Below are 22,605 nucleotides of genomic sequence, written 5' to 3'. Positions count from 1 at the left end.
TAAAGGAGGTGGCAAAAAGATGGATCTAAGAGCTCAAAAGACCACTCCATTCAAATGCCTAAATGTTCTGAGGAGGTTTCAATTAAAGTGTTTGGGTAAATTAAATACAAACATTGCTAGATTTGTCTGAGAGCAAAGCTTAGACCACTGCACCTTGCTTCCTTCAGCTCCACTTTAAATATCAGACAGGACACCAATAAGGAAGGGCCGCAGAAGCTCTCTCCACTTCATCTGCTACAGATCATAGTACAAGCTTATCTGTATCAGGCCAGCTCCTTTTGTTAATGTGTGTAGCTTCCTCCTCCCTTCTAATAAAAAGATTTATAGCTTAATTTCTTCCCTTTTGAAGCTAGTCTGAGAGGGGGAAAAAAAAAAAAAAGATCAGCCCATTCTCTGTGTTGAAGGATTTGCTCCTATTCCTTTCTGAGAGACCTATCTGAAAATATGGCCAATAAAATTCTAGAGAGACAATACGAACAAAGCATCCTCAAAATCAGAACCAATAAAAGGACTCGGAACTCGGAAGGGATTTGTGATCTCTGTCTTTCCATCACACTTAACCAACCAACCAAAAAAAAACGAAACAAAACACACACATACCAAACCGGTTCTTTCTGCTTCTGAACAGCAGAATATTGTTTTGTAACAGAATCTCTTCCACTGCATTGCTAGTGTAAAGTCAGAGGACAGAGAAGCGTGCTGAGGCTGCGAATTCAGCAATGCTTCATACAACAGTTAGAAGAACGCAGCACTTTCGTTCTCACTGTATCCCAAACTCTCCCAACTTCCAATTAATGGACTTGATTAATCTTTGTTTTAAACCTTTTTAAACCGTCTCCAACAAAGAAAGCAAATCCATTGTGGGTAGCTGGCTCTTCTTTGTCCTACTGCCAGATGGTGAGGCATGAAGGTAAGAGATAATATTCCTCATTCCTGGGCAAGAAAACCACAAAAGGAGTGCAGAGAGTTGGAACTTTTTGGGACATCTTAGACCCGTCTTTTTGTCCTTCTCAGTAGTGGTGCAATGTATTGAATCAATGGATGACAAATACCAGAAGATAAATCGAGAAATTCTGAGAAGGAGTACATCAGCACTTTAGGCTGCTGCAAGTACTGAAAATTCTCTCAGGCAAGAACTTCATATGGCAAAATTTAGGACTGCCCCCATTGGATGCCATCGAATGCAGAACGCTCTGGCGCTAAGCAAATACCCTGACTCTCACCATCCAGACAATTTTAGTTACTTTTTTGTTAGCCAACCCATTATTTGACACGGTTGTGCAGAGCACTCTGCTCTTGTGACCAGTGCTTACCCTGGGTAGGCAGGGATGGCTGTAGGAGGTACTGCCCGGACTGCCCCATAAACCGTCCTTCCTCGGCCCCTCAGGTGGGCTCCCCGAAACGCGGCTGCTGTGGTGGCTGCAGTTGGATAGGGGAAGCCTGGAACTGTAAAGACAGACAAGGGAGAAGGTGAAAAGGATCCCAGCTCCTGCCCAGGGAACAACCGCCTGCTTCAAACAAAGTGACACAAGAGCTCCGCAGCGGTGGGATGTTTTGCATCAATCCTGCGGAGGGGCATGCTTCTAACCCAGCAAGCATCGTATACATACGTCCTGCTACACCATGGCCTTTCGGGGAGGAGGGGTTGCAGAGAGGTTTGGCATGCAAGAGGTTAATGCATTGGCATGCCTCACCCACCACAAACAGGGTCCAAATCCCCCCCTCTGACACCGCCATGCAGTCTGGTTAGAGTCCGAGAAGCGCAGAGAGTTACTATCAATATAGCAGGCGGCTCTTCCAAAACTGCAGAGGCTCTTTAAAATAATTTGTCAAGAGGCCCTTAAAGTCAATCAACTTACATCAGTCTCTTCCCTCCTTTCCCCTCCCACTCTTTGCCACCCAATCCTCTGTATGTTCATTTTAAAGCCTGAAAGACAAGATAGCCCATATAACAGCAGCAGAAACTTCCCATAAAGTGCCAGCTTACTGAGAGCCCCTCTTCATTTAATTTCATTACACTCGATGCTGGCTCACCATGGAATGACGTGAAGCCCTAGAGGCATCTGCAGACACGTCATGAGTACATACCCAGAGGGACAAGTGGAGAAGCATGAACCCAACCCGGCGTGCGCCCAGGTGCACACCAAGGGGCCCTGACAGCTTGTATAATATGTACTTTAGGAATTGTCCGTTTGGTTTCTTTGTTTCCAAAGGGGTGGAGGGAAAGGGAATGGCCTATTCCTTGCACACACCCTCCCCTTGGTCTGCAGCCTCCTCGTCACATAGATGAACCCATTCACAGTACAGAAACACTGCAGATGAACGGGTTACAGCCACTGCGCAGCATACTTGGGCTATAGGTGAACTCATTCCCGACAAGACCCATCCTTTCAAGTATATATTATACAGACCGGAGAAAAGAAGGGAAACAGGTCATAGTTAACTCAAGCACAGTAACAAGAGAGGGGCCAATGGGGGCTACTTACTGATTAAAGGAATGTAAGTGTTAATACCCCCCCTTCCTGACAGGGGCACTGCGGCGTCATTGCCCAGCGAGACATCTGCTTGAAAGCTGGACGCTAATTTAATTTTAAAAAGAATAAAAAAAAAAAAAAAAAAAAAAAAACGTAAAAAGGTTATAAAGAAACAGCAAATTGAGAACATAAACAAACACCACTGCAGTTAAATGGCAGAAGTGGAAGTGTCTGCTGAAGCTCTACCTGCATATAACTCAGGGCCGTACACCGCTCCAACCACAGGACTCAACTTCCAACCTGAAACAACAAAGACTGCAGTGAATGCCAGAATCTACACCAAGAGAAGGAGCAGGCAGCGTGGGTATGGGGAACGGTCTCGTGCATGCGCCCCAGCTTCACATGCAGCAGCAGCTCTTTCCAATTTCTGCTTCACCACAATCCCCCTTGGTGTAGATGGAGGCCAACTGCTTTTTTTCTAACATCGAGGTCTAGGTGTAGGTCGCTGTACTGAAGGGAATAGCCAAACGCCAGCTGACCTGCAGGAGGGCACTGAGGGAATGCCAACTGCCTCAGACACGCACTCGCCGCAAGCACTGCGCAGCTCCACATTCCCTGTGCGAACCGTGCTGTCAGCTCCTCCACGCATTCATGTCGAATGCCGTGGATCCAAAACCTCTCTGAAACCACAGGGAAGTCAATTTACACCTTTAAATTCTCAAATCACCGCTCTGTCATATTTGCTAGAGATCTACAAAGCAACAGTGATTGAGATTTCCTCACTAACCGGATTGCCTGACTGCATCGCAAAAAAAGCAATTCACTCTCCTCATCTCACATTTGCTCCTTTCCGTGTTATTTTAGAGTTTCCTATCACCTTTACGCTCCTTTTCAGATGAAAGCCTTCCCAGAGAATTGGTTTTAATATCATCTGGATAATCGGCAAGAACTGAAGTCATCAACACAAAACACACAGGAGAATAATGCTTAAAGGAGCCACCACTGGCCTGCCACTGTAGAAGGGGAGTGAAGAAGAGCACGTTCCCCAGTCAGATCTAGAAACCCATCTGCCATGCCCATCACCTCTCTCTCTGGGCACACAAGATGGGTGTAAAGCTAACAGCATGATCTGGGCTGGTGTGGAAAGAGGAGGAAAGACTCAGCTCAGCTAGCAATCACGCAAGCATTTCTATTGGAATAGATTCCTATCTTTCCTCTGTCTTGCTTTAGGAGTCCTGATACACACACTACACACACTCCTACCCAGCCTAGAAACCACACGAACAATTGTGTGAGGTGCAGCCCATCAACACCATTCCCTCATCTGAACCAATGAGATGCAATGCACGCTCCCTCTGTGAGTCTGGGCACACTGTCCTGCGCTGCACACCTTACTAGCAAACAGTAATGCGAGTGATGGCAATAACAGGACTAGGATCAGTCCCACGATACAGAAATGATTGTACCAACACTCGTTAGCATGTCTTACACCTGGCCTAATAACGAGTCCTTTGCACACCTTTAAAGCAAACGATGCTGACTGTTAAAGCACAATATTCCTACCTGTTACCACATTTCACAAGTCATTTGTATGTAAGACAGGTTTTGATACCAAACAGCCATGCACAATTTCTACTCTTCCTCTCATGCAAATGTGACATGGCTGTACTGCCGTTCACTATAAGATTTCCTAATTCCTTTCAAATACTAAAAGCCAGAATCCCAGTCTTTCTGCCTGTCCCTGCTTCCTCAGTTCAGTAACCAAAAAAAACCCAACTATGTGATTTGTCAAGAGCCACACAACAACTCAGCAGCAGAGCCACAAATAAAATCCTTATTTTCTCGTTTCTGAATCTTAGGTTGTAATTAGAATGGATTCTTGCACTAGCAACTACCTATGCATAGCTTCCCGCTTTTCAAGACAAGAAGAATTTTTCCTGCCTGGTTCAGGACTAAGATTCAGTTTCAAAATGTTTATCAAAGCAGCATTCAGTTCAGTCAGGAGAAGAATGACTTTTTAATGCTATATATGTGCCCACACAGTAAAATCACTGCACAGACAGGAGAACCTAGACAGCCCAGTAAAACAGGACTCTTCATTGCCCAAACAACTTGGTCATTCTCTATTCAGGTTTGTTGGAAAACGACTGAATGCCAGACACAGGCTGTAACAAGGGAACATACAAATAGCCCAGTGCCTCTATTTTCCCAGCTGCTTGGGGACACTTGCACTTTTGCTGCTAGAACTTGAGCTGAGATATATCCAGCTATGTATCCTAAGTGATACTCCATTTGTATTCAGGTATTTAAGTGACGGTCAGCCCACTGCAGGCACAGCACCAGCTTGCAGCAGTGGCAGGTGAAACATCAGACCTTGGGTTCCCTTCCTAGCTTGGCAATACTGGGCACATCACCACTCCTCTCTGCCCCAACTTCTCCACCTGAAAAATGGTATTCCTTCATAAACTTGTACAGTTACACTGAAGTATCAAGCTGTAGATTAGAGCTCGGGAGTCATTTCCCTTTTTGGGGAGAGGGTCTGGGTTGTTTTTTTTTCAGCTGGGGAGGTCCTGATGAGAGCCCATGACCTTCCCTCACCAGGAAACTTTAGTCTTTCTTCTAATCTTTCAGCTCATCACCAGTACAAACAGTCTCTCTTACCATTTGCATATGGCGTGACCATCTTCTTATTGGTCATCACTCGTGCTGTGGCGTTGTTAACCTACAAGCAAAAAGGGGACGGGGAGGAGAGGGAAGGAAGCAGAGGGCATTAGGGAAAATGATGGAAAACTCTGATATCACACACACACACACACACATACACACACGCACACGCGCACACATACACACTATACTTTTCTGAGCAAAAAAAATCAAATAACTAATTTTACAAGAATGCAGTTTTAAAATTACTTTTAACAATTGCCATTTAATTTTAAATGTTACAGCTAAACATGGCACTTTAAATTATGCATTAAACAGAAGGCCAACAAGAGTAAAGTGCAGATTCTCAGACACCCTGGCACCCCCTGGTGCATGGTTACCATCAGCTCGTCCTTCTGAAGGGCAAAATATTTGGTGCTCACAGCTGCAGCCCAGGACAGGCAAGTGAGGCAGGTGATGCACAAGCTGATTTGTTCCTCAAGCTCACCACTGGATTGGGGCCCACAGATCACAGCCAGGTTTGAGGTAGAAAAACGTTAACCTGCAGCCCACCAGCTTAAGATCTGAACTGCCATGGTTTGAGATTTTGGACAAGTCGCAAAGTGCCTGGACAGACTGCGTTCACTGACTTGCTCCCCATCACATTTAAGTCTTTTTCCAAATTATTTTTTTCCCAAATAAAGAGAAGAAACGGATAGCAGTAGAGATGGGTCTTTCACTGTTGTTCTTTATTGTGCCCTCCACCCTCTTTACAGAGCTCTGCATCGTTCCAAGCGGTTTGATTGCTCAAGCAAGTGGGGTGTTACCACAGAGATGGTGCTGACAAAGAAAAGATGGACCAGTTTGGAAGCCAAGTTACTGCAGCCCTGCGTCAGACAGCCTCAGAGTTCTTGCAAAGAGGGCGAAAGTCTTTATCCAACATCAATAATTTATCCAAAACATCTACCAAATGGGAATCCAGGTTGAGAAAAAAATACTATAAGAATAAAAGCTGCTCTGGGCCCTTGAGACTTAAAGAAAGGTGAGCGTATGCAAGGTGGGGAATCTGGAACTACATTTACTCTCGTTTGAGCCCCAAAACAATTGAAACATTTCACATTTAAAAAGAAAGAATGGGAAACAACAATGATGAGACTGAGAGCATGCAGTTAAACACACACAGATAAAAGAAAGAAAAAAAACACAATTGATTCAGAGGGTGGGGAGGGAGGAGGGAGGAGATAGGGTCTCACAGACAATCATTAAGATGGAGCGAGTGCCTGAAATCAGCTGCTACAGCAAAGTGCAACACAAGCACTTAAAGGAAAAATTGCCAGAACTGATCAGAAACCACCAGTCAGCAAAGAGACCAACAGCTGCATTGAACCGAGTAAAGAAATAAACTGGGAGAGTGGGAAAAAAAAAAAGAAAAGAAAAAAGAAAAAAGAAAAAAAAAAAAAAAAAAGGTAGAGGAAAGGAACAGTAACAGCTACAAACAGGTCTCAGAGCGGCAGAAAGAAGGGGCAGGAGAGAGAGAAGAGGAAATGAGTGCATTAATAAAAACCAGCCAAACTGGAGTTCAGTAACTCTGAGTAAGATGTGCAGGGGGAAAATCACCATGAAGTCAGTAATCAAACAGCTCAGACTGCTACAAAACGATATGTACATCCAAAGTCCAGGCGGCATTACTCAACAGCATTGAAAATAAAAGGGGGAGAGGGGGGAAGGAGGTGGGTGGGGACAACAAGTCAAATCACATTTCGTTGTGTTAATGTGAGATGGCAGATGGATTTTTTCTTTCTTAATTTTGTTTTTTTTTGTAATTTTAAGAAAAATTAAAAAAAAAAAGCTTCTTCTCTAGCGCTTTCGTTTCACTTACCGCCAACTCGTACCATCGCCAGCATTGTGTATAGTTACCATGGAAAGAGTGAGTCAAGTGAAGGGCCCTAAACGCTAGACCATCGAAAAGGGAAATAAAAAAACAAAAAACAAAACAAAACAAAAACAAAAAAAGCAAAATATGCAGATATCTTACTCAAAACGGCGGCTTTTGTTTTTTTGTTTTCATATTCGTTCAAATATTTGTACTTTTGTTTGTTTGCTTGTTTTCAAGAAAGAGGGAGAGAAGGAAGAGCCAGTTAGCCTTCACCATGGTGGATCACCAAATTGGCCAGCTCTGGGCCTACCCCGCATCGACGGCCCCGCCGGCCGCCCAAAATCACCCCATCGCACCCATCTAGGGCTCACATGAGAGCCAGGAGCGTTGCAGCCCCGCTGCCCCCCACCTCCCTGCCCATCATCTCACGCTTGTGTGGAGGAGAACTGGCCTCGAGGAAAGAGAGGAGACTGGCTGGCCCCCTGCTCTCTGTGCAGGCACAGAGTTACAAGTCGGACAGTACTCTTTCAGTTAGTGTCGTTCAGGCCTGATAACGGGAGACCGGAGCCTCGCAAACTGAAGCAAAGGAAAAAATCAAGACAGCAGAAGGGCAAAAATTTGGAGTGGGTGGGGAAAAAAAAGAAGAAAAAAAAAAAGAAAACTCAATAAAAAAGGAAACGGAAAAGAAGAATACCCAAAACAACGATAAAAATATTTCGTAAAGGGGTGTAAAACACTTGTATACATTTCAGTGCAGGGAGGTGAAGGACACAGACACAAACACACACGCACACACGAGACTGGGATCCAAATGTGAAATAAGTGAGGCAAGACACAAAAAGAAATCAAAAGAATAAATATAAAGAAGAAATTGAATTACTGAAGACATGCACCTCGATTTTACGGCCCTCTACCACGGTGCCGTGTAATTTCTCCCTGGCCCTGTCTGCATCAGCACTATTCTCGAAAGTTACGAACCCGAATCCCTGCATGCAGCGGGAGAAGGGGGGAAAACATGCACATCGTTATATATTGAAATACTGATCTCTAGGTAAATAGAGAAAAAATATCACAGTATGAAATCGACATCAGCACAACTCAGCAATAACCTCCTAGAGTCACATTGTTGGTTCATGCATGTTTCATAAATGAAAGAAATTAAAATTCAATAAAACAAAAGGAACTGTAATCATAATAAGAATAATAAGAGTAATTAAAAAAAGAAAACATAAAAGCAATTGAGGCCAGACCAAAAAAGAAGTACCAAGTTACTCGAGACAATCTGTTTTGTTTTAAGGTGGTTTTTTTTGTTGCTGTTTTTGGTTTGCTTTTGTTGTTGTTTTTTTGTTTTTTTCTTTTCAAAGAACTGGCATAGGCAGCGAGTTAGGTCCTGTCCCTGACAGCAAACACACGCAGTGCTGAGCCTGCTGCCTGCCCCGGGCACAGGACAGGACAGCACAGCACTTTGATCTCTTGAACATTCACTGCCATCTGAGTTCCTGGCATCGGGAATTCTGCGAAGCTTTGGGCAATTCGAACACTGAACTTTGCTTTTCCCACCTGTAAAATGGACACATTAATAATCACCTACCTTGGAGAACGGCTGAGAGGAAGGACTGTTTGTAAACCATCCCTTGCAAGCTCTTCAGGGCACAGCTCACGTCTACTTCTACGCCTATGACTTCCCTAATAATGCATGGGGCCCTGAGAGAAAGGAGGGCTTCCAGGTAGCATCAGGTGAAGAACATCACTCAACGTAATGATTTAGAGCAATTAACGTTGTTCTTGTTTCCATACTTTCCTACCTGTGCCATGTTGGACCTGCTGAAAAACTCAACACAGACCTATTGGTAAAAAGAGGGTTTTTCTGGCTCTTCTGGCCTACTGTTCCCTCCTTCAGGGACTGCCACCCCTCTTACTTCGCTTTGTTCTAAGATGGCAACCTCCGTTCCATGGGTGGTGATCTCTACCTAGACACATTACAAAGCTCATAGCAACAAGCTCAGGGACATACCAATGATTTAGATTCACCTAGTCTAGTAGGACACATGCAATGCTTCTGTCCTACACGCTCACATGGCCATCAACTCAAGCAGCTGGGTACAAGGGCAGTGGAAAACATGCTCACTTCCACGGACGTGAGTGCTCTGACACTCAAGCAGATCTATGACTAAGGGGATTAGGAATTTAATCCTACCACAGACAATCAGGAGGAGATAATTTTCATGCCATTGCAGAGAGCAGGGCCAAGCTGAAAACTTGCCTGCGTTTTGCTTTCAGGGTACCTGAAGAACAGGAGGAGAAATGGCTTCTATGGCTTATTATAAAGCAAATCCCAGTTTAACGCAAAAGCAGGAAGACCAAAGTCTGCATCCAATGCAATGGAAACTCCTGATAGTAAGCAGAGCAGTGGCTAAGCTGATCAATTGCAAGCTATGCCTTGTCAGGGAAATGGCACGCTAGCCTGGCAGTCTCTCCATGAAGTTCAGGGTCGGGATACGTGGATACTCAAAAATACCATCTTGACTTCTAGGTACTGTTAGCAACAAGACACAAGCAAGCCATCACTCTGAGTGGTTTCTAAAGAGCTGCACCACACTAGTCTTAAGAAGCCACCTTGCACATGCTGGCCTTTATCATCCACAGCTAGGCTTCCAGCACAAAACTGTTACATGTTTGTAAAATGGGATGTAGCCTTTCTTTTTTTCTTTTTCCTCTCTCAGGAACAGCAGTAATAAAAACAAACACACAAAAAAAACCCAAACTTGGATATCCCAATAACGTCACACTGAAACCAATAAGAGCTCTCCCTTTTGGGTGCCAAGTCTCTAATCTAAAACTTCAGATAATTTCTTTTCTCCACTTGAAGGAAATAAGTGGCTATATAATAACAAACTGTTGCTTTTTTCAGAACAACGAATGCTTTCTGTTGCAATGAATTAAAATCAGAGCCACAAGAGATCAGGGCCAATAAATCAGTCCAACCACACTCAACTCTGTAAGAGGTTGCAGGGAACTGGGGGGTGGTATAATAACAAAGCTGATTATGAAGGGACAGTGTATTGTATCTGCTTCAAAGAACCCTTACAGAGAAAGGGGAGACTGAGAAATAGAGTAACACGTTTCCCTCTGTTCGATATAATGGGGAAAAAAGCACCTTTAAAAAGGTCTGAGGAGGAGGGGAGGAAAAGACTGCGACAGCAATCTCTATTTCCCTCTTCTCTTTTGACATGAAAATTTTTGTTTGTTCTAGAAAATCCTGCAGAGCCTGAGCACGATTTATGTCTTCTGTGATTCTGTGAACTGAAAGCTGGAGAACAGAGGGAAGGTAATTTTTTAGACATTAGCCTGTGCAGACTAGAACCAAATTAAGACCATTTAAATTCACATTTATTCTCAATTAATGAAGTCTGTAAGGGACTTCAAAACATTACCATCAAATACATTTAAAGTGACTTGGAATTTTCAGTATTTTTAGTAAGTTAAATCAAGGTAGGGTGCAATCCACATGCAGACTAGATAGGAATAATTAACAACGTGATTTAAAACAGAGTTGATTTGATTCTGAACAACATACCTAATTAACTAGATTTTTTATTATTCACAGATCAATCTTTAGCTTATGCAACTCTTTGTTGAAAACCATTTAACATCAATGCTGAATTAACACTTTACATAGTCGACTATGATAGCGTCAATATTTGTGCCCGCTTGGTTAGTCTTCTTAATGCAACTCTTAAGACATTCAAATTTTCATCAGGAAAAATAAGTGAGCCATGCTTGACGTTTCTATTATTTCCAGGTTTGAAAATCAGCAGTTAAATACACATTTTTGATGCGGGGAAGAAAAATTATACATGTATTTTAAATTCCTTCTTACAGATGACCTGCAAAGAATAGGGATTAATTTGTACCTAGAAACATATACAACAAAGCATTCTCAGTTTTCCCTCCCAAGGTTGTCTGAACCACAAAGAAAAAAACAAGAACAGGAGGCAGATGACCAATGTCTGCATAGCAGGTACTGGTTTGCCCCACGGTACTATGCATGCAGCCAGAGGAAGGGAAGATGCAATCCTGGGTTAAAAAAAAAAAAAAAAAAAAAGATGACTTAACGTATCTAGATAGAATTTATACAAATACCTTGAGTTTAATAAAGCTGTTAGAATAATAAGGTTGATTTTTTCAACATTTCCCCTCCACCAACAAATGCCGGGAACTTTTCCCAAGCAGAAAATAAACGTAAGCCTCAATGCACCCAGCGGGCACTGAATAACCCCAGCAAACATTTTCAGAACTTCTGAGCAATTTGCAGGGCCAGCCTGAGCCCCCTTTTACCCAAAGGTTTATTCAAAGGGCCTGAAGAGACCGAGTAACTGTCACCCTTTTAGTCTGGCCTCAGACTCTGCAATAAATAACAAGCAACATGATGAGCAGTGTCAAAAATAAATAAATAAATAAATGTATAGAGAGAGTATTTGAACGTTTCCATCTCTGAAGAATGAGAAAGAAAATTTACCATGTAACCGTAAAGGGAGAAATCAAAAGCAGACGGTTCTCCTGGGTGTGGCCAGAACACAGAAATTAAACAAAAACAAAAAAAAAAAACAACAAAAAGAAAAAAAACAAAAAATAAAACAAAAAAAAACAAAAATAAAAACAAAGGAAACTAAACAGAGCCCCTTGAAATCCATGCATTGTTAACCCTTCATTTGTCATGGAGTTTAGACAGTCACCTCAGCAGCAGAGTCTTTGCCTTGTACCCCCACAGAGCACGCAGCCAGCAATGGGCTTTGCCTTCCTCTACTGCTGTGCTTGTTTTTGAACAGATTATATATTCCCCCTTCCCCTTCCCCACATATGTAAACCAACTTTTGGGAGCCTGAAGAAATGGCCAAGGGACATAAGTTTAGGCTACCTGTTTCCAAGGCATTTGAGAGCGGAGGAGGGTTTCAGTGTAATCCACCTGAGATGAGCAGGACTGGGATGCACCAACAGGACCACAGCCCACAATTCAGAAGCACCCCTTACCTGAGTTACATGCACACACTTCAAACTGGTGAGAGAACCAGTGTAAACCAAAGCTGCCATCACTTCAGCAGCCCTTCCAGTTCCCCATACGGCTCCTGAGCGTGTCTTGAAATTACAGGCCCTGAACATCGACTTGGACTACCTAGTGAACCAGATGCAGGAATGTATCTAGCTAAAAACAAGAGAAATGAGAGCTTATCTTCTGCTGGCTTAATATCAAACTCTCCCTCTCTCAGATCATTTTTTTACTATCGTTTTTAAATCCATTCCCCCACATCTTGGCTAATTTAGCAACTCCCTGCCCAATGAAATGAGCACCACCATGAAGGTGCTCTGTCCCATAGGGGCTTTGTGATATCAGGCCATCAACTTCAACCTTAATTACTCAAATTGAAGTAAACCAGTTCACAGGGTGTGGACCAATTTTAATTCACTTGTTTATGATCAAGGAGTTGAAGGTAGCCATGGCATTACACTGTAATTGAGCAAACTGAGAGTAAGGGACAAAGGTCACATCTCTCTTCAAGCCACCAGTATTATAAATTTGTTGACCTAAGAAAGTGACACTGGCTGGCACCTTGTATTTAAACCTCTGTGTTAGTAACATCTGAATTTCTAGCTCAGCTGATGGCATCTGAACAAAAATTATAAAAATAGTATTAGAATGAAAACTGTTACCTCTGTAACAAGAGAGTGTATCTATTTCCTTGGGTGGGAACTAGGTCCAGAATTGCAGCAGCTAACTCAAACTATCCACTCCACTCGAAGAAATAAACATGCATGCAAGCATACAATCTTTTAGGCAGAGTTATTAAAACCTAAATATCCTTATCTTAGCCTGCAGTTAACAGCAAGCAAGAGTTATGTGTTTCCATCCAGCTTTCTATATGATTTTCTAGTTAGTACAGATGTATTTAAGGATTTTCACCCACTAAACACGTGCATTTCCCTTGTGAAGACCAGATGTAAGCAACTATACACACAATTATTGAAGAAGATACTGCACTTTGACACTTGACTCCTAAACAAGAATTCAGAGACCACTCTCCTTTTTTATCGACTTGGGCTTTCTAACTAGAAGGTAACCCTGAAATCTAGGCTTTCAGTCTGCACTAACACGACTCTTACCACATAGAAACCCAAAACATGCCCCTTCTTCAGCCAAGGTTTTGTTGTGTGCTTATGTGCTCTTGGTATCTGGATGCCATTGAGGCCACATCTCAGAATGCCACCCGGCAGACAGCATGGAGCAGAGAGCTGGGATTCCCCTCCCCTGCAGCTTTATGGATGTCATGGGCTTCTCATTTCAAGTGCTGCTAGGGCAGAATGCATTAATTCTGTAAATATGTCCATTTGTTCAGTTCAGCACAGCAGTGCCAAAATATGCATCTACAGCGCAGCTCCACAACCAGAGGTGTGGGAATCCCATCTCTCAGCTTCCTCTGGAGGTGTTTTACTCACGGTTCAGTGAAGCGCATGGCGAATTGCAACCATGAGCAGAATGCTATTTCTAGGCATTTATTTATATGGGTCAGAACTAGAACTGTAAAGGCACACAGTACAACTGGAGCAAACCGATAGCTTCCCGAAAGCAAGCAAAAAGTAATAAATAAATGGGGGGAAGACTAATGTCATTCTGTCATACAATCTAAAGAAAGAACTAAATGAAATTCAACAGATGTTTCGAGTTTGTATCTTGCTTCCAATGTAGCTAAACAGCATTGGTGTGAAGTCTACCCACATAATCCTACTAAATAGATTGAATCCAGGCAGAAATCGAGTTAGGGAACAATCATTCACATTGCTTTCAGAGAAGAATCAGCAAAACTAATTATTAGCTGCCTCCTAGACTGCCGTGATACGGAAAGACAACAAATAACACTTCCTAAGCCAAGCACAAGAACCTGAGGCATGAGGTGGCTGTGACGCGCACGCACTGCTCTTACAAAGTTCTTAAATGCAGAGACCCCGAACACATCGTCTGTCTGGTATGGTTCCCTCAGGCACACCACTACGGCTGTGGAAGAACACTGCCTGCTCATCTCAGATGGATTCAAAAGGCAGATTACCAGATTACCAACTGCAGCTCTCCTCCATGCGGGCCCTCCTGCCCGCCATCACTGGAACAGGCCTTGGGACAAAGCGCTGCTCAGGCCCATCGTAGCCTGGGTGGGCAGTTTGGGAATTCACTTGTACCTTTTCAATATTGACAAAAGATACACACAAAACTCTACACCCTTAGGAACCCAGGGAAGGGGAGGGAGCATTGAGAACACAGCACAAGGCAGGCAGCAGGAGCATCTGCTTTCGGATTCCCAAAAGAGAGGAGGAGGAGAAGAGAGAGGTTTCATATCATTAGATTAGAATGGAAACCACAGGGCAGGAAAATGCATTCAGATTTTTTTTTCCTAAGGTGGAGGAAGAACCCAAGAGTGAGTGAGCGGCCTCCAGAAAGATCCGTTTCCTTTGCTTCACCATCAGATCACCAGACTGTTGCTTTTCCATTATTATGTGAATACCAGGTGCTTCGTGCAGCTACACCCCACTCAAACACTGGGGCCTCCCATTTTCATGCTAAGCAGGAATAATCTCACATTCTTTTAAAACACCGATTATTTTAGCTTGAGAAGGATGCAGGGGTACCACAAAATTATTCGTTGAGTGTTTTCTCATTCTGTTCAGATTCTGCCCCATCCCTCACATTAGCTATCAGCTCTGCAACTGCTTTTTGCTGTAAGATGACCAAAAAAAGCAGTAGGAAACTGCATGGTCATGGACTGGAAGAACATCTCTTTGGATCGCTTTATTTTTTCGTATGTTTATTAAGGGTTTGGAATAAAATTGGTCACGGAACTCTTCAGCAACTATTTTTGTTTTAACTGAAAACCAGAAGCCTTGATCTTTAACAACTGCAGAAGAAAATATCTTTCATAACGATAAATCAGGTCTTCACAGAAAGTCTCCAATGTTAGTGTTGCCTAGAAGGAAAAGGGCAGCAGTGGGTGTTTATATAGGGCTGTATGGATGGCAAAGCAAGAGTGAAGTTCACGTGCAGAGAAGAAAACATTGTGCTGGAAAGCACAGGCAGACAAAGATGAGGGATAGAGCTCAGCACTTTGTCAGGCCAGTTATTTTTGTTCTTTCTTTTGCACTTACGTCCAAAAAAAAATAGGGATTTTGATAGAGGCCAGAGGCTATTCCCAAAGCCAAATAGAAATGACCAAAATTGAGACTAACTCACAGACAGCTCTGGCCTATAAATATCAGAAGAACAGCAGAGAGCAGAATAAATATTTACAAACTCAGCATAGCTGATTGTTTTGGTAAAGCGTATAGATTTTTATCCCCAAAGGGATAAAGCTCTCTAACTAAGCCATAAAGGCATTTACTCTTGCAGACTGCTTTATTAAAACAACAAAAAGAAATAAGAAATACCATGTTTGGTGGTGGGGTTTTAAGCACAAACTAAGCGTGGAAGGGGAAAGAGCCGAATCTCATTTGCTTTGTAGGCAGATCAACTGCTTTCTGGTTTCCAGGTATCACAGAGACTGAAGAATTTCACAATGCATCTTGGGGAACACGAGTTGAATTTGCAGAGGGCTCTGAACATGAACAGACCCCAGAAGATACGTTAAAGCAAAGAGGCCACGTTAAGATAGTGAACCTCAAATCCAGGAGACAGACACACAAGCTCTAAACTGAAACTGCTTAGCTGAATTGCAACTTCAAAATCTCTTGTGTGCATGCACACATGTGCACACACGTGTACGTGGGGAGTAGGGAAGTTTTGTTTTAATTGAAAATGGGAATCTTAGCATTGATTAAGTCAAGCAGAGTATAGACATGCACTGTGCAAGCTTCCCCCATAGAGCTTTGGCAATGCACCTTGCTCCTGACCTGCAAAATTCCCTGCTATTCCAGTGCTGAACCTCCTGGGCAGAGAGAGAATCACATCAATTTGTCATTGTGGTGACACTGGTTACATGATGAGAACCAACTGCCAATTAGGACAAAGATCACTGAATCTCTCTGCAACTGACCTGAGCAACATCTGAAATTTCATTTTGAAAGAAATAAATTACTACTGGCTCTCAACAAAACCTCCCTCTTAATACATTTTAAGAATGAAGATAGGTGTTCAAGTGCAAATTCAATAGGGAGAGTTCCACAGGGGCAGGACAAGGGGAATTGGGATGCTTTTATTAAGTATCAAATATCTCAAATGTGAAAGGTCAGCTTCTCAGAAATATGAGCAAGTCTACAAAAGAGAATAAGCAAGATCCTTCCACATGTTAGATATTACACTTATTCTAGGGGAATATTTTAATGCAATGAAGATGTGGTTTCGGGTGGGGGGGGCGGGGGGGGGGGCAGGGCAGTCAGCCTTTGTTTCTTTATTATTATTATTTTATAAATATATATATATATATTTTTTTTTCTTTACCAGCTCCCTTCATGTGACACTGATTTAATTTACTCTGCCTTCCCCACAGGGCACCCATTGCCAGGGCAATGAGAAGGGGTTGTTATGAAGGCTCAAGTGACTCCCTGTTTGTTCGAAAGATTGGGAACCTGATCCCTTATTACAGATGGGAGCATCCAGGAGCATTCATACATGCTGCCCAGAAACGACCACGCTCAGAGTCTGGAGTCAGAGGGAACAGGAGACAGTCCCCAGGATAGCTTTTCCCTTCCCCCATCACACTAATTCCTGGTGATCCCTACACAGTATATTCTCTAGGCAACGAACTGCCTTTTACTCTGTGCAATCAAAACGTGAGAAGCGAGTACAGAAACAGGACTTACCTTGGAGCCGCGCTCATTAAAGATTATCTCTACATCAAGGATTTTGCCAAATTGCTGCAAAGAGACAAGGGGAAAAGAAAGATTTATTTTTGTCAATCCATTTCAGGTAATTTTTTGGGGATGGCTAAACATAAGAAGGGAGGTGAGAATATTTCCATTCCTAGCATATACACATATACACATATACAAATTGCAGTGATGCGACTCAATTCTTCCAGCTTATGACATGCAGATCCTCTTGGCTACAGACACAAGTTTTTTTCCTCACAAAAGCCTGAAGAAAGATCTCTAGAAGAGTTTTAGGGATTCCAGCTGGTCCCTGCACAGACCAAAACTGAGGAAAACAAGAACTACAAGTTAAAAAGGCTTCCGCACTGTGAAACCATATACAGATCACATCCTTTAGCTGGGAACACATTTTAGTGCTGCTGTTGAACTGGTCACATTCAAACCAGTTATCTGTTTGTAAGGCATTACTACTTCAACAGAGCCCCACAATACTCCACTAGAAATGCTGTATTTCCAAAAGTTTGTTCTCCAGAAAGACAGGTCCAAGATCTCATTCTAAGGGACACACATATGGAAGAGTCATAATTGGTTTGAAAGCAATGTATGTCTCTAGAATTTAAGCATTTTTCCTACCCTGTTCTTTACAAAAGCTTTCAACATCACAGTTTTCCATCTCATCACCTGCAGAAGTTTTAAAGGGTGTAGGAAATGAAAGAACAGACAACAAAAGAAGAAAGGATGGTTCCACAGTGAGGAAAGATGATGAGCACCACCTCTAGGGACCAGCATCCTTCTGTTTTCTCACCATGCAAAGTGATATTTGTCAATTTTTTTTTTTTTAAATCAACATTTCCATATCGAGTCAAGTGGGTATAATGCTTATTTTCTGAGTGCCCTGCTTGAAAGATTTGTGTCCAGATTTGCAGACGTGGAACATTTGCAACAGTAAGCCATGATGACTAAAGAGAAGCTTTGGATATGTAAAGCAGTAAAAAGCTATTAAGTCCCTTCAATCGTCTTTATGCAAATGAAACTCTTCCAACAATTTTAGCTATAGTTTCTGTCTGCTTCCATCTTCCATTCTTAAAAGGAGATAGTTGTATTCTTTTTACAAATGCTGGATCACAGATGTTGTTTTTACTGTTCTATTGTGTAAGGACAATACTTGATCTTCTATTCATCTCCAGAACAATTGAATGCATAATATCTTACGTTACACAAAGTTTGAATAATGTTAACGTAAACGTGAGCAGCGACTGCATCTTCCTTTAAGCCTCAACATCTCAACAGCTAGGCTTGATCCATGCTGGATCCTCTTTTGACCACCGCTGTGCCAATCACAGCTAAAATACATTTTCTATTTCTATCCCATGCTTGGTGTGGGCTTGTCTATAAAGGAGATTAGCCATTGATTGCTTTTTGTTGTCTTTGTTACTTGGGCACTGCCATGAAAGAAATCAGTCACGACTGCTTTCCTGATAAACTACAAGTGTTTCAGAGCAGTTACAAGACAGGCTGAACCAATCTGACAGCTTACGGCTGCCAAAGGGCTGCTCCCGTTCCTTCATCCTTCCTGCCTTCCTCTTTCCACCTTCCTGCCTGGGCTCACCAGCTTCCAAGAGCTGGCCCTAGTTCTCATTTTCACTCGTGTATCAACTGATACAGCCCACCAATTCCACGAAAGAGTAGCCCAACAAATGGAATGAGTAACACATTTTTTGATGGTTTACTGGTCAGAACTGGTTCAAAGGGTCATGGGAGTGTAAAGGCTTTGAGAAACAACAGAGGATGGAAAGCTGAAAATGCTCAGCCCAAGAGTGGAATCCGTCCCTGCCACATCAGCTCAGCTGTCTAGCCTTGCCACACACGCTGAAACAGCCGGGCTCTTGATAAACACAAATGCCAAAATTATTTTCAGAAACTTCATAGCCATCAAAAATCACTGGTTTCTTCTTCATTAGAGTTGTCTTAAAAGAGAACAAACTGTACAGCTTCTGGTGCACAATTATGCTTTGCCATCTTCCCCTTTCTCCACACCCAGCTGGGCCTGGATACTTGGGTATTGCTGCCAGAGCTGCTTGCCAGCCCCAGTCGGCCAAACTCACTGCTCAGAGTTTCCACACCAACAGGAAACCTTGTCTTGTGCATTTAATTCCTAAGGGCTGGCAAAAAGCTGGAGGTAACGCTGAATGTAAGTGAAGCCTACAGCGGGCTGTGGCCACCTCACCGCTTTATCATGTAAGCTGTGTTTGATGAAGCAAGAGGGAAGAAACTAGGACATCAGCAGCTAACTGCTGAGGCCTGCTGGAGAGGTTTCGTGCTCCGTGAGATTCCTTGGAAGAAAGCAGTGAGGCCGTGAGGCGGCAGGACGTGTGCTGGGCTATCCAAGACTCTGCTGCAGCTGTTGCCACAGCTGCTCTGGCAGCTCTTGTCCTTACTGCTGCAACGGTTACAGCAGGTCCAGGACTGGAGGCTTTCATTTTTTGGTTGTGTGCCAGAATTTTCCTGGAGAATGAAAGCAGGAAAAAAGAACTGGTTCATTTTAACAGTTTATATCTCCTTCAAAGCTGAATCTAATTTAGTGGAACATAAAAAGGCACTTTGTTCTCTGATGGTGCTTCCCCTACCAATGTCAACAACCTACTGCAAACAATGGAAGTTTTAAGAGCTCCTTTGCAAAAGGTTACAAATTCTGTACAGATAAGCCAGACCATCTAAAAACAACGATCAACACCAAATGCCCCCCTATTAATTTTTTAAAATCATGCATACAGGCATGTTTGTGTTTTACAGCAGACAGTGGCTCTAGCCAAATAAAACAAGACCCGTGCTTATGTCATCCATGATGGGGACTAACCCTCTAATCTCTGACCTTGAAGGCATGAATCACTGTGCTCACAGACCTGATTCTTTCGCTCAATTATTACCATGAATGCCTATTTACAACCCAGCAGAACAGCAGTGGAAACAAAATTCTGAGCCTCTAAAGAAAGCATAATAGAACTACACATCTCAAACATCATTCTTCATCATGACTTCAACAGCTTATTATGTGACTGAGAGACCAGCACATCACCCAGCTACACATCAGGTCACAAGAAGCCTTCTCCATGAACTGGCTGTGTGTGAGATATATAAGCACATATCTCAACCATATGTCAGGTATGCATATATGTACACACACGCTTTCAATCACGCTATGGCATACGACTCTCAGAATCTTGTTGTGTCTTAGTCCTCCACACCATGAAGTGATCTTGCACATGTGTTCAGTTGTTTTCCAGGAAAGCAGATGAATTAGAATAATCTTTTCTACAGTGGCAGCAAGGGCTGTTGGAGATTACAGTTTTAAGGGGTATTAACAGACAACAGCTATGAACAGAAACCAATTTTCTTGCTTGAAGTTGATGCACCTCATAAAGCAAGGGCATTGTGAAAGGAGGAGCACGCATGCTGTGTGCTTCTTTCTACCCAGATGACATGAAGGCAGCAGATTTTTCCAGCAGAGGCCATAACTACATTACATATAATAAATTTGAGAGATCTGGCACCAGAGAGCTTTTGCCTTCCAAGGCACTGACAGTTTGGTAGGGCCCCTCCTGCGGGCTCTGTTCCAGCTGGCCCTACCTCCTCTGCCTGTCTAGAGCTTTCAGAAACCAGCTCCAAAATGTGCCAGACAAATAACTTAACCCTATAGAAGCCAGCAAGAGGGATTATAAGGTGAATTCTCTGTAAGTTATGGAACAATCAAAAGGTAACATAAGCCACTATCTGACAACCTCCAACTGCTACAACAGATTCTTCTATGCCCAAGCAGCTATGTAATTCACTGAGAGATGAGTGCAGTAAAGTACCTAAACCCAGAAGATACCCAACAGTCCATTTTCAGTGAAGGTCTAAATTTCACTAGAAGTTCAACATCACCAAGAAACCAATTGCTTATGCAGGAAATAATTTCAGGTCCTCAAGCCTGAAGTGCACAAGCAAGAGCACTTTGTATGCGGGAGGGGTCCCTGCTGCAGTGAGTGCCCTTGCCCCAGCTCCCCACTTGATGGGATGTCTTTCAGCTGAGAACATCTCTGTCTGGAACTGCACCCACAGAAGCAGCAGAGACCCGAAGTTGGGTTTGAGAGGACTCGTCAAGATCCTTATTTGACAGTCCAATAGTCCATGACAGCTGCTGTGGCACACGTATTTCTGTAGAGGAGCACTGTGGTCCCTGGTGTGGCCATTCAGACAGAGCATGATGCTCAAGCAGTGCTGAGCACGCCACCATTCAGTCACAGAAGGTGACTCCAGGAACTGCACTGGTGAAACATCAGGATAAACAGCCTTTCTAACACTACTCAGATTAATCAGCAGAAGCAAAGGCCTGCTGCTGTCTTACTGCAGGAAGACCTAGGAGACAAGAGTTGTCATAAAGAGGTTTCTTCATGTCAGAACTCCTGTTCTGCAGTGCTGTCATACAGGACTCAATTACATGTAATCAGGAGTCAGTACTAGACAGAGACTAAAGAAGCTGAAATCCATCTCAACACCCAAAAGATAGATTTTCTCCTTCAAATGTTCAATTTAACCAAAAAGCAGCAACCCTTTCCAGATCTTTTCTATTATTCTTGCTCCATCGTATTATTTGCCTACCTTAATACCTAGTGAGTAGTTTTCTGACATTGTCAATAGTTGTGTACCATGAATTACTTGTGGATTCAAATCCATTTACTGGCAGAAAGACCCACAGTCAACTTTTCAGCCTGAAAGCGTAGGCTCATGGAGGTGTATTGCACTCTTGACACCAGAAGAAAGTTAGATGAGAAATTATACCCATTGATATATTTTAGGAAATGCAGAGGGCCAAGAAGCCGAGACTTTCAGGTTGCAAAACCTTCCAAGAATATCCATTACAGAGCTCTCAGAGTTGAGTTTTTTGGATTACATAAAGCTTCCTTTGTCACCTGTGCTGGGCTGATGACGTTTCCCCAACAGAAGCAATTAACAACCTACAGGTAGAAGCTATGACATAAGGTAGACAAGATGTTGTACTAAAAAGAAAAAAGCAATGCCATTTGAAGCCAGAGCCTGAGATTTCACACCCTTCACACTGCTATCCCACCTTCACCTACAATCGTCCTCAACACGGTCCTTATTTTTACCTTATACTTTCTTCTCTCATTTTTAATAACAGGAGAAGGTATGTGAGCACTTGAAAGCATTTCACCAAGGCAAATTCTGAGCAAAATCACTTCTGACTACTTGCACTGTTGCTCCTACAACAGATAAGTAGGATTTAGTACACAGATGCCTGCATGAACCACCAAAACAATTCACTTTTATTTGTGGAGGAAATTCATGATTTAGCCAAACAGCAGATGGATATTCCTCTTTCAGCAATCCAACCCAGCCTCCATCTTCCCCAGCAGACTTGAAGGGCATCAGAGCTGACCACATTATCTCAGTTTTACACTGAGAGGCAAACTGCTTCTGGAAGCCAAAGAAGGAAGGACTGAAGGTATCGGTGATGAGGTACAATCACAGACACCATCAGAGCACAAAGCTGAAAGGATTGGGAATGTGCCGATGGAAACATCAGATTTTCTTCTGCTTACACAGTCCATTAAGGAAGGGAGCAGCCTGCTAGCAGTTAAGGAGACTGTCACTGTGTCAGAGACCTTTCACACACAAGTTGTCCCTCCAAAACTAGATAAGAACACTTTGGAAATACGGGCTAGCTTGTTTCTAGCACTGGGAGCAACTCCTTCACTCCCCAGT

At 43.0% G+C, this 22,605-nt stretch overlaps 1 protein-coding gene across 21 annotated transcripts in view; it reads right to left on the bottom strand.

Moving 5' to 3' along the window:
- The window catches only part of RBFOX2 (RNA binding fox-1 homolog 2), a 159,688-nt gene that overhangs the window by 16,210 nt on the left and 120,873 nt on the right, over window positions 1-22,605 (bottom strand). For 16 of the 21 annotated variants that reach the window (XR_007374673.1, XR_007374674.1, XM_048934279.1 and 13 more), the window contains 6 exons: window positions 16,831-16,884; window positions 7,887-7,979; window positions 5,136-5,196; window positions 2,721-2,774; window positions 2,487-2,579; window positions 1,314-1,446 (listed from right to left, as the gene is read on the bottom strand). Coding sequence is in view for 15 of the 21 variants with exons in the window: in XM_048934279.1 (XP_048790236.1) it covers window positions 1,314-1,446; window positions 2,487-2,579; window positions 2,721-2,774; window positions 5,136-5,196; window positions 7,887-7,979; window positions 16,831-16,884 (488 nt within the window). In the remaining 6 variants the exon portion in view is untranslated. Of the gene's footprint in view, window positions 1-1,313; window positions 1,447-1,859; window positions 1,928-2,486; window positions 2,580-2,720; window positions 2,775-5,135; window positions 5,197-7,886; window positions 7,980-16,830; window positions 16,885-22,605 lie in introns of all 21 variants that reach the window. The other 5 variants (XR_007374676.1, XR_007374677.1, XR_007374675.1 and 2 more) reach the window with 2 other exon arrangements.

Source organism: Lagopus muta, chromosome 1, assembly GCF_023343835.1.
Source record: "Lagopus muta isolate bLagMut1 chromosome 1, bLagMut1 primary, whole genome shotgun sequence".
Taxonomy (NCBI): domain Eukaryota; kingdom Metazoa; phylum Chordata; class Aves; order Galliformes; family Phasianidae; genus Lagopus; species Lagopus muta.
This window is presented reverse-complemented; position numbering and strand designations above follow the sequence as displayed.